General features: G+C 38.4%; 1 protein-coding gene across 1 annotated transcript in view; it reads right to left on the bottom strand.

Moving 5' to 3' along the window:
* The window catches only part of LOC140924970 (forkhead-associated domain-containing protein 1-like), a 38,758-nt gene extending 26,391 nt beyond the window's left edge, over nt 1-12,367 (bottom strand). The window contains exons 1-9 of the mRNA XM_073374963.1: nt 12,326-12,367; nt 10,596-10,761; nt 10,056-10,331; nt 9,763-9,896; nt 7,515-7,673; nt 6,628-6,653; nt 5,524-5,722; nt 3,462-3,539; nt 1,215-1,319 (exon numbers count right to left, since the gene is read on the bottom strand). Coding sequence (XP_073231064.1) covers nt 1,215-1,319; nt 3,462-3,539; nt 5,524-5,722; nt 6,628-6,653; nt 7,515-7,673; nt 9,763-9,896; nt 10,056-10,331; nt 10,596-10,761; nt 12,326-12,367 — 1,185 coding nt within the window. The remainder of the gene's footprint in view (nt 1-1,214; nt 1,320-3,461; nt 3,540-5,523; nt 5,723-6,627; nt 6,654-7,514; nt 7,674-9,762; nt 9,897-10,055; nt 10,332-10,595; nt 10,762-12,325) is intronic.
* Nucleotides 12,368-12,748: the final 381 nt, after the last annotated feature.

Genomic DNA, 12,748 nt, shown 5'->3' with positions numbered 1-12,748 from the left:
CCACTCGATCTTAATTCATGGGTCGAACTAAATTTAAAATGTCGCACTAAATTAATTCAAATGTCGATCTCTTCATGTTCTTAATTGAAGGGATTAGAATCGGTACATGAAAAGTTCGACGTTTGAACTGGGCCTTAAACGTATAATCTGAAATGGAAACTTTGTTCGAGGTACTTTCCCTAACGCAGGAAGGGAGTCTAACGAAGAAGTCTGGCCACTTCGAGGGTTCTTCGCAGTTTCACTGTTGCTGGCGGATCTCCATCCTTATAAAACACTCCTCTTTTGTACGTGTGAAGAATGTCCGAAGTGTATCCAAAATAATGGAAATCTCAAGGTCGCGTAAATCAACACTTCACATAGCCTCCCATGCAGCCGTTTTTAGGGGAGCTCGTATTTCGTCCCTCCCCACAAACGCCTGCTCTACCGAGAACAACATTATTTTCTCATTGTTTTATTTGCGTGGTAAGTGACCAATCAACAGTTTCGAAATAAAGTGAAATAAAGTTTTGACACGCTAAACACGACTCATAATCTCGTGGTAGTGTAAAAGCGCGACCCTAGAGTTACCTATTTCCTTTTTTTCGTTCCTTCGCTAAGTTAGCCTGCGAGCCGCAGACGTATTTCCGGGTGTCGCTTCTCTCCCTCCGAAGGTTTTTCTCGGCGGGTGAAACTAGAGCAGAAAAAACCGGGTGCTCTAGCAGGCTATCGCTAAGGTTATGCAGTGCACGGGTTATTCTAAAATCTGACTAAATCTTGCTTTTGTCGCTCTGAGTCTAACATTTATTATAGGTCATAAAGCTGTCCCAGTGTTTTATGCAGATCGACTAACATCGGGTTACTCTGCGGTCGAAGTCAACCTTCCAGAATTTGGAAGGTACAATGTGATTGGCTTAGCTTGAGAAAGGAATGTTGTTCTCGGTTGAGCAGGCGTTTGTGGGGACGGACGAAATACGAGCTCCCCTAAAACACCTTCGTGGGCGGCTACGCTCCATGTTACCGGCGGGAAAATTACCGTTTTAGGAAATAAACGCGACTTGAATTCGTGAAGCGTTAATTTCCTATAAAAAGGTAATAACCAGAAGGCCATAGGCTCGACTCCTGTTAAGAGAATTATAAAATCTGGTAATATTATGACCTTCCGCAATGTGGTCAGACTTGCTCTGATTCAGGTACAACATCCGGGATATTCAAGTCTAGGTGCTATGGCAACTAACCTGTCTTCCTTCGCTGAGATGATCTCTCATCTTCTCTAACTCGTGTTCTAAATCAGCGATGGTTTTAATCCTTTCCTTCAATTGCTTCTCTGTGGTTTGAAGTTTCTGAAAACGGCAAAAAACGAAATCAAAGAAGTAAAATAACATAATTGGTACTCTCATTCACACGAACAGACAATAGTCGACACTGTTTGAATACAGGTTTGGGTAACGATGCGCAAATGATCCATCTCAATGAACTGTCTATGCAAGCCGTTTACAAATAATCCTACGGCTAAACTTAATGCATGTAAAACCGGCAGAAAAGGACAAAGCTACTTAAGTAAACGAGCAATTAGTTACAAGGAATTACCTGCACTAACGAGCTTGCAATACAAGCATGTATTGAAATTATCACATGTACAACTACAACGAAATAAAACTGTGATTACTGTTGGTATTAGCTTCTTCCAGTAGCTGTTTTCGTGGAAACTTGGACGCTTTACTTTCCGCAAAAATTTAAAGTGTGACTTTCCCGATAAACCTAAAATATTGTGTGGCCCTGTGCAGAAAATTTACATGTTTTTTTCAAGTGGCTTGACATTCATTAAACTTCAACGGACTCTGAAAACCTGTCAGCCGCTCAGATCAGAACAAACCTAGACATTTAGACAATATAGAACGAATTATGACCCCATTAAAAACAACGGAATAAGAAAAAAATAACAGAAATTTTGCGAAAGACAAGAGTATTAACAGAAACAAGGATATTTAATTTCTGATAAAACATGCTTGATTTTGGACAATCCAGACTTCTTTGGTATTAACTAAGAAACTACAGGGAAACATAACTATTCAGTTTATTGACATTCCTGAAAGGACATTTGTCTCGTTTTGTTTTCAAAACATAAAGATGTATCAACAACACAAAAGCTCAAAAGCCGAAACTATTACACTAAGTAAACAAGTAAACGAACTTCCTGTTGCACGCTAGCTGCACGTATTTGCAAGCGTAATATAGTCACAGCGGAAGTTTAAGAGCACACAGTAATTTTCAAGGAGTTATAATAACAGCTCTAGTTGGGTTAATTTAACTCCTTACAGTAGAGTTATTTTTTTCGGAGTTATCTTTACTCCAAAAAGGAGATTAAAGAACTCTTTTTCAGGAGTAAAAATCACCCCAGGTTTGGAGTTAATACTGAGGAGTTAAAGTAACCCGCCAAAGGGGGTTATCATGTACCTAAAAAAAAAACATTGTTGATTAGAGTTATGTAAGGCTTGCCATGAATTAATCCCTCATAGCGTCTTAACTCTGCGAATATTTGACCAATTTCTATGAAATTAAGCCTACCAAATTATCCTGTAAACATCTGAAAAATATAGGCTTAACATATCTCTAACACTCCGTTGCGTATGTATGTAATAAAAAAATGTACTAAAAAGTTTTAAGCGTTTAATGATAATAATAATAATAATAATAATAATAATAATAATACTACTAATAATAATAATAACAAATATAATAATAACTTTATTTTATTGTCAATGTATTTAGTTCAACAGTTATATTAGCTAACTGGGGACACATTCCTAAATACTGGCCCTAATCTATTACATGACTTTTATTTTAATGATCTTACCTAAAACCTAAAACTATATACAAATGTTCATGACTCAGAATTTACACAAGTCACAGCAGTTACTATTATTATCTATATGGCTAGAAAGGTCCACACCGCGTATGTGTTTCTTGAATGCTTTGAGGCTTGTCAAGTTTCTGAGCTCACTACTGACTTTTGACCAAATGAAAGGTCCTTGGTAGCGTTTGACAAGTGAATTTAATATTTCACTGCGGGCGCAATTTCAATGAAGAGCAGCACATGATTTTAGCGACTGTTTATGAGGTGGGGGACCCCAGGTAGGTGTAGTAAGATGTGGCGGGTCACCCCACCTATCATGTAAACATGATCAAATTAAAATGAGATATTATAAGGACAGGCGGGTTACCTCACCTGCCTTGGGTCCCCCACCTCCATGTAAACAGGCTCTTGGAGAAATGGCTAAGATAGTTAAATTAACTAATTCTTTAGTACATCCTTAATCATTATTCCACATAATGGAAAATGAAACACGATGGAAACTGTACCTATGTACTGGCTGTTTACTAATTATAAGACCGATTACAAGGTGTTAAACCTAGAACTCTAAAATAAAAAAAGGTGATGTTTCAGATGGGAAGACCTTTATAACAGATCACTCAATTCTTACCCCTTTTGTTGCATAAAGCTCTTGTTCTAATTTTTGTGCCTCTTTCTCCACTTCTTTAGGGGCCTTTTGCCTTCCCAGCTGCAAATAAGAGAAAGAAAGCTTGATTGTTACATACAGTTTGTACATATTTATTAACCCAGGGGCACCCAAAGACTGTTTTGTTTAAAATATCTGTTTGGAAAAGCAACTATTCCCTAGAATGTTCTATCTGTCACTTGACGACGGCTAAAAATTTCTAGATGACCGTTCCATTCATAAACAATTTTCAAAGCGTATCTAATAAATTCCCTACGATTTTCTGAAGTTTAATTTTCGCATTTTACTTCCCAAGTTAGGTTATTTTTCATTGAAAAAAGGAAACATGTGATGGAGATATGAATAAGAAAATGTCTCACTTTCGTAATACGTCAAATTTCATCTAAAATGTTCGGGAAAATAATACTGAAGCCCTTGAAATTTCGAAAAGACTCATGTTCCCTTAGGATGACCGAACAGATACAAATTTTACAACGCCGCTTAGAATGCTTTTCTAGATATCTTAAAGTACTCTGGATAGCCTAAAAAGTGTTTTCAATGTATTTAGGAGCAAACCGTCGTTGGGTGCCCCTCATTAACCCTTAAGTGAAAAATACTATACAGGATGTTAAAAGGAGATTGGACACTTTGAACGTTGTCGTTTTTAGTGACATGTAAGGGAGCTTAAGCAACGACGACGGCGACGTCAACGAGAACAGCAAAAAAGCAATTGGTTTAGATTGGCAAAACAACAACTTTGCACGTGCATCACGCTTTTTTTGTACATTTCTTTGCCGTCACTGCACGACTACGACGTGAAACTTCCTGATTTCACGTTTTGTGAAGGACGTGAACACAAGACAACGACCTTCTTTTTCTTTCTCTGAACTTCGATCAGTCTTTTAGAGTTCAACTCTTGGAAAATTTGTCAATATTTGACGAATTGAACGAGATGGAATAAGCGCGATAAAGTTTAAAGCCACGCGAATTCACTTTTTAAGTGATGTTTTCGTAGCCGTCGCCGTCGTAGTTGCTTAAGCTGCTTTGTAGCTTTAGTTCCAACGGTTCAATAGTGAGCTTAAGAAAGGACATTTTGAAACGATGCACGTCAACTGGAAGTAGTGTTTTTGCCTTTTGCCTAGTGGCCTCGCCCTAATTTTGGGCAAATTGTCTCTATAAGAGTTAAAACACTTAGCAATACAAATCTGGTGGCGTCAGGGCATTAACAGGGAAACGACCTGACTCCCGACTTCCAGGACCTCCCGCACAGAAGGCTGCGTACTAACCAACTGTGCTAATCCTTCCTCCTTCATTGAAAAAAAAAGCCTTGAAAAATTCTCTCCTTAAATTTACTGCAGTAAGCCTACTTTCTCTATAGTTTTTCATAGTAACTCAAGTAAAATTCCGGTTGCCGGCGCTTAAAGCACATGAAGCAACACGCAGATTGAAAACATTCTGCTTGTAATCATTCCCTGTTTCACCACACTCCAGCTATAATTAATACTCTTCTACCGTGCTTTTGCCATCCCTCATTGAGAACAAGTACGATGTTTATTAATCATAATAACAACTATAATCTTGCTTACGGCCGGCTAGTTAAAACACCCTCAAAACCCTTTTCATAATTGTAGAAGCAAAGCTCATATAATCAGGATTCAACAACGTTCCATAGGTAAAGGCCTTATCCAAACTGTTACCTTTTAATGTACCATTTTTTGGCAGAAAAGGTAGTCCTTTTCGTATACCTTCCATTGACCAATGGTACCCCTATCTCATACCTACTATCAGTTAATCTTCTTGCTTTGCGTTTGATAAAATAAAATTGATACGGCCGTAAGATGCGTCGGCTCGAAATAGTCAAGTTTAGCCCCTTCTGAACATCCATAAAAAAGACGATTTTCCCGACACTTTCATACATTATACTTCAACTCACGAAATCCTTACCCTGTACATATACCCGAAGCCTGAAAAAGGTTCCCCTTTTGGGCGGGGCCTCCCCGTATAGGCATCATGGAGAGTATCTCCACTGGCAATATTTAGGACAAACCTGTGCCTGCAATTGGTCCTTTAAAGTAGCAACTTCATCGTTTTTGGCGTGCAGTTGATTCTGGTACATCGCTAGTTTCTGCGCTGCTGCCTTCTCGTTTTCTTCCTTTTCTTGTACAATCGCTTGCAACTGCGATACTGGCTCACGAAGCTGATGAATTATACTTGCATTAGAAAACGCTGAATCCTCTCCTCCAGCTCTGATAATAGTAAAAATAGAAAGCATCACATAATGGTCGTGAAATGATTTCAAACAGCATTTTGATTGTTTAAAGTGATCACAAGCGGCTTTGCAATAGCTTAGCAATCACAAAGGCGACAGTAGCAAAGAGTTACCAATAAGACGATTTTCGAATCCTTTCAAATATTGAATTGTCACGGATTTTTTTATATTGTTCAATATGTCAAATGCAGGTGACTTTACCAAGAGTAGAATTCCTTAACGAATGTTCAGCTTACGGGTTAACACCCCATAAAACGTTGCATTAGAGAATGCCACGTTGTTGTCGTGCAGTAAGCCGTGGGCGGCTAAAAAACTTACCAAAAAATTTGATAAACCTGACGAGTTGTTGTTTTTGGTTCTTTTCACTGCTTTTTCTGGGAGAGACGGTTTTAGTTTATTTTGCCAATATTGTAAGTTACGCCTCCTAATTCGCTATCAGGGACACCCAACGTCCATTTTCGGAAAATATCTGTTCGGAAGACGATTTGAGAACTTGAATTTTCAGAACATTCGTTGTAAAATTTCTTGCTTGCCTGCCTCTCCTAGGATTTTCGAACATCTAAAAAATGGTATAATTGCCCAATTTTTAACGGATTTGTACCCTAAAAAGTCGGGGGCCTTTTTTCTGGCTGAAATTTTCGAAAAGGTAAATTTTGATCCGCATAATTTTCTGAATTTTCGGATCACTAGACCTTCAGCTAGGAAATCCGAACGTGTGAAAAATTTTTAGAGGATAGAAATATGCCTATATCTACAGTTTAAATACTAAAATACGTTTGACAATGTTATGTTTAAGTGGTTTTGAACTATATTCTCGTTTGGCGCCCCTGCGCTATGAAACTTAACGTTAGCAAAGAAATTACTTATAAATGACAAACTTACAACTTCTTGTCAAACAACCATGCCTTCTAAGCAGTATATTAAATGCTGCAAACAACTTTGAATAACTGTAAGGCTAATTAGTTTTAAAAACCCAGAATTGCAATCCGTTTCAATCTTCTTAAACTTTGTCCATCCGAGCCTTCTTTTACATTTGCCTTGTTCCTTGTACCTTCTTTTTCTTCTCAGAATTGACCATTTTTCTCCGAAGCATGGCTCAAATCAAGAGAGAATAATTCTCGAATCTAGCGACCGTACACAGGTAGGAAAATGTGCGGTAGGAATATTGTCTTCTGTTATAATAGAAACCGCGTTTCAATGCGAGTAAAACATCTTTAAAGAAGGGCTCTAAAAGGCAATTTCTATTTACTCAAAACCAGTCACTTTATCGTCTTGACTAGAACGACAAACCAGAATTCGAATTGGAAACAAAAGATGTACCGTTAACGTATACGTCACTGCAAGTCAAATGCGGATACCAATTCGACATAAGCAACGTTAGCTATTTTTGGTCTTTTTTATTGCCAAGTTGAATCAGATGTCAGTTACTTCATTGACTACATGCAAAGAACTACTTTCAACCGACAAGATTACACGACCATGGTTTCTGATGTACATTTTCAACAAATTTGTAAAGGTTATTCAGAACAAATTGCAATAAAATTTTTATGAAGATGGATCACTCACTGTCTAGCCTGTTCCAGGCTCTCAGATCATTTCACTATCAGACGGCAGGGATGACGCGTAAGTGAAAGGCGCGCGAAAATATGAGCGCATAATCTGGAAAAAGGAGGTTTCCTTCCGTTCTATTTTCGCATTCGCACTTTCTCACAGACCCGACCATCTTAGAGCCTGGAACAAGCTAACCACTGTCTTAAGTGGACACTAACAAGAGCAAATGACCTGAAACTGCAACTTGACTGCATAACTCCTTTCAGATCAACAACCTCATCTCTCAGAGCTGCAATGACACCATCTTTACGATGACACTCTGCTTCGTATGAAGCTAGTCGGCTCAGTTCATTACCCATGCGTAACAGACGCTCCTCCTGGAGAAAATAAAAACAAAAACAAAACAAACTGTGACACAAGATAGGCAAGATAAGGATAAGATTTGGAAAGTTGTGACACAACAATTTCTGAGGGTATTTAGTCGGAAAAGTAAGCACACAAAATTGATTCAATTTTTTACACTAAAATTGAGAACCGTAGACGATGTAAAAAAGGATAAATTTCAAGGTCAAAAAAGGGTCCGTGCTAAGCCTTTGTCCTGAAAAATATGCAGTATGCATTGTGGCTTCCATAATGCACCAAGCTGAAGCAATTACGAAATACATTACTAACATTATTATAGTTCTTACTTGACACCATCGCGTGACCAGCAGTATGCAGTCGAAACAAAGCAATCAATGACAAAGACTTTTGTGAGACAATTTTAAACGATAAATAGGCCTACCAGGTAACATAATATTTCTATAGCATCCGCCATTTCAAATAACTCATAGCTCTACACAAGGACTTTGCGTCCGGGGGCGGGGGGTGTACTGAACAAGTGTTTATACGGGGAGGCTCCACTCCGAGGTCAAACCCGTTATCGTCTTATACACCATTTTCCACGAAAAAGGGACCCATTTTGTACACCCTCTGTTGACAAATGGTACCCCTTTCACATACTCTGTTTAGAAGTTTGCATCCCCAACAGAACGTTTTCTCGAATTTATAAAGGCATAAAATTCATCTGTTGCATTCATTTGCCCACTGCAAATAAAGCAAATAAGCAACCAAAACAAACAAATCTTTGTAACTTTAACTCCATCAGAAATGCAGACTGGCCAGACTAGTCCAGTCATGTTCAGAATTTCACTTTTAATCAGGAATGTCCAACTTGATTAGTCTATTCCTAAATAGTATACAGGGCAGTGTACCATTTTTGGTGAACATTCTCCTAAAAACTCCATTTCCTCTCATTTCTTACTCTTGGACTAACCACATTAAACTTCTTGCTAACGGAAATGTAATATTCTTCTTTGGCTGCCCTACCTCACTCAAACATTTTTTTGTATTTACTGCTTTCCCTTGTATTTTGCACTATCATTTAATATTGTACCATAAAATTTGGAAAATAAGCCCCGGGGCTCATATTTTTCAAAGGCCGTTTTTGAAGGGCTTATCTACGGAGGGAAATTTGCGTTTCAAAATCGATTGGGCTAGCCTTATAGTTGGACGTAAATTTACCGTTTTTGCTTTGTTTTACTTTGTATTTGAGGGCAATTTTCCAAGTACAAGCCCCCGGGGGCTTATATTTGGAGGGGCGACTTAACAGAGAGTTTTTTGCGTTACCGATTTGGGGGGCTTATATTTGAAGGGGCTTATTTTCGGAATTTTACGGTATATTATAGTTTTAGGGGGCGATCATTCAATCCCTTCTTCTACGGAAACCAATTAAGTGGCCGTGTTTATTCAACGATATGATCTTGAGAAATTCCGGAATTAACAGGGAGGACCTTGCGAGCACAATGTCAGACGGGAATGCATGGAATAAGATCATTATTCACAGCATCCCAACTGAAAAGGCTGGATGATAATAATGATGATAATGATGATGATAGTTACCTCTAGCAACAGGAGGACCAGGTATCCTTTCTCTGCCAGCAGAGCTGGGTCGAGTCCTGGTAACACCAGCACTTGTTGGGCGAGATCTCAGAGAGGGTGTGGCTTAACATTAGCCTGAAAAACAACCACACTACAATAAGCCTTATAGAGCATGGTCTAGTAACCAGAAGATCATAGTTTCTACTCCTTGCTCCTTGGGAGCAGTCAGATTTTTTTTCAGAGCTGCCTGTGTCACTTAGTCAATTAATAAACACCTCTTGACTGTATATTTGTTACAGCTAGGTCAAAATTAAACTCACGATAAAATTTTAACCTAAGTTGGTTCTCAATTTTCTTTGTATCCTAGCTCTAACGCATTTATATTATTAGGGTTAGGAGACAAGGAAAACTGAGAATCAACCTTTTACCTGAATGTAGGTACCATATATACCAGGCCTTGAATTCGCCATCACATTTCTATCACATATCAATATTCTAGTCCAAGCAGCATGCAATATGTTTGTCACATGAACCCAGTTAAGTAACCTTAGCTCCCATGAGTCTCATGTAGCTTAGTGGTAGAGCATCTGAACTAGTAACCACAAGGTCATAGGTTCCACTCCTAATGGAAGTACTGGGTTTCTTCTTTCGAGCTGCAGCTGTGTCACTGACTGAATAATCTACCTCGGTTTTTTTTAAAATTTCAATTTCACCAAAAATCTTTACTTGCCCGTCAAGCAAGTTGAGAAAAGAATATACACTAGATTGATTGCAAAATCTACCACCCCCAAGTTATCAGAAATGACTTTCTTTGAAGGCTGGCATTCATAACAACTTACTATCCTTTGGATCAGATGGGCCTCTTATTTCTGATACTGAGCCACCAGTCTCAGGCAAACTGACTGGTTCAGTGCTTGTATACAGTGATACACCATCAGTACTCACTGGTGTCACAGTGTTGATATAAGGAAGGGAGGTGACTCCACCCAACTGTGATGTTGCCATTGGTGATGACAGAACACAGAGTCTGTATGATTCCCATGGCTTAGACAGACCCAAGGATGGGTAATGAAGTGTTGAGGATGAATCAACAAGAAATTCAAAACCTGCATTTCCTGTGTAGTTGTACACATGTTAAGGAAGTTCTGTAATCAAAGACATTAGGTATGCATTGTAACTTCATTTAACTATATTGAGCAAAATATCAAATATCATCAACTGAAAAGATACAACTGACTTTGACTCTGACTGACTATGACTTAAGGTTGTCGGTTGTCGAAATGTCAGTCACTGTCAACAACAGTCATATTGGGGCATTAATTAGGACTACACTCACCACACACTTTCTTTTACTGTTGTTGTCATTTTTAAAAGGATACCAAATCCAAACCTTATTACATCACCGGAGGCAAGTCTCACAGCTGCATTCTGTACACGACAATCATTTACATAAGTACCATGTGCTGAGTTTAGATCTTGAACCACAAAACAACCCTCTGCCTCGTTGTATTCTATAACAGCATGCTGCCGCTCCACATTAGAACACTATCATGATAAAAAATAAAGGAAAAAGGTAAACTACACTGTAAATTTCATTGACTTCCATAGGAAGCAACTGGGCACCTGGAAGTTACAAATCAGTTGTAGATTAAACAATTAATATTTATTAATAAATAAAAACTAAGAGTGACCAACAACAATCTTTTACCAACAAAATCAATGCATTATCAAGAGAAGGTTATGAGAATCAGTAAAATGATCACAAAGGAGAAATGCTTTGATCCTTTATCAAATTCTCTCGACTAACTCTTTAACAAAATGTATGCAGAGATCAGTCTAGAGAATTTGTATTCAAAAATAATTTTGAGTTTCAAAGGGCTAGCCGCGGCTTCCCCAGATTTTTATCGCTTGGCCAGCTCGGCCAATCGCCAGGCTGACCGAGGCTTTTGGGCCAGGCTTTGACCCCGGTCTACCCCGGTCTGACCAGGCTCTTGATGCAAGGGTAATTAAAATACCGGTTATGTCTTGCCTCTTGTTTTATCTTGTTTTTTGATAGTGAAACTTTTTGTAACACAGGGTCAGAGAAAGGCTCAAACTTCTTTTTCTCTTTTAACTCTCCTTTTCTGCTTCTTCCTTTTTTTCAGGCAAAGTTTGTGCTAAGTTTCCCAAAGAATGCCCTTTGCCAAGTCAAGTTGTGCAAAAAATTAATATGAAAAGTGTGGAGATAAGAAGACCCCAATTAAAGACTGCATGTTGCAAAGCCACAGGAAGCAAATCGTAGCAAACAGGCACTAGGACAGTTCTAGATTTAAATTTCTTGACTCTGAATGTACAGTATCTTTCATGAGGATTTTTAATATTATTTCAGAATTTATTTATCTTTGATGCTTTTGTAGTTCTTCACGGCTTCTGTTTCATTGTGTCATTTTTGAACGAGTACGTTATCTTTTTTTTCTTTTTTTTGTATAAGACATAAATGCTGTATTTACAAGAATTTCAGAGATTTTAAATGGTCATTTTTATTAAAGCTTTTGAAAATGTCAAACAGTGGCTTTGCTGCATATTAATTTAGGAAATACTGACATTATTGGACAGGGCCTGTACAGTAAGGGTTTAATGGTAGTAGCTAGTAACTAAAGGCAATCCCCTCCCATTGCTCAGTTGAATATGTTTACACAGTCATTATGTGGAAATCATATGGGTTTTTTGAGGGCATGTATTTGAAAACTAACTGAGCTATATATGGGTTGCCTATGCAGGGTCCGAAATTAACTTTTTAATACGAGCGCCAACTGGCGATCAAGTATAAATTTTTGGTCGCCAGAGGGCAAATTGTGGTCGCCAAAAATTCCCCCTCCCTTTTTTTCAAATAAAAGTTTAAACACCAATAAAAAATGCATGGTATGGACGTTTTTGTGCTTAAAAATTGCAATACTTCCGCTCCCGATACCAGAAAGAAACCGTACGTGTACGAGTGGTCTCATTTTTTCCACAAATTACTTTTTGGAGATATACATGTAAAGCCATCTGATCTAGAACGTAGGAACAGAAAGCTGTCTGCCCATGACTGCACCGGAACATATCAAAACTATTTTCTTCCGATAACTACCACAAAACAATCCACAAAACAACCACGAAACATAGCCTCCATGTTGCTCGTACCAGGCCACATTTTTTTTGTGCCACATTACTCGTAATGGCGGCTTGGAAACGTTCAACTCCTATTGATAGTAGCTGTTGTGGAGGTATTATTACAGGAAGCTTCGTTTCACTTTTAATTAAAAAATATCAGCAGGACAAAAAGTAAGACACGTGTTGGCAAATAGCTTCGAGGTTTCAATTCTTAGTCAGTTTCTCCGAACGTTTAAGTCCACAATAACAACCAGCTTTACAAGTCGCTAGCTGGCGACCAGCTATGAAATTCTGGTTGCCAGGACTAAATTTTTAGTCGCATTGGCGACCAGGAAGGCATAATTTCGGACCCTGCTATGGGTGCATGTAAGAGCCCACACATTTCCTATAGTTTGTGAGG

The sequence above is a fragment of the Porites lutea genome, chromosome 1, assembly GCF_958299795.1.
Source record: "Porites lutea chromosome 1, jaPorLute2.1, whole genome shotgun sequence".
Lineage (NCBI taxonomy): Eukaryota > Metazoa > Cnidaria > Anthozoa > Scleractinia > Poritidae > Porites > Porites lutea.
Note: the sequence above shows the minus strand (reverse complement) of the source record. Positions and strands in the feature narration are given on the sequence as shown.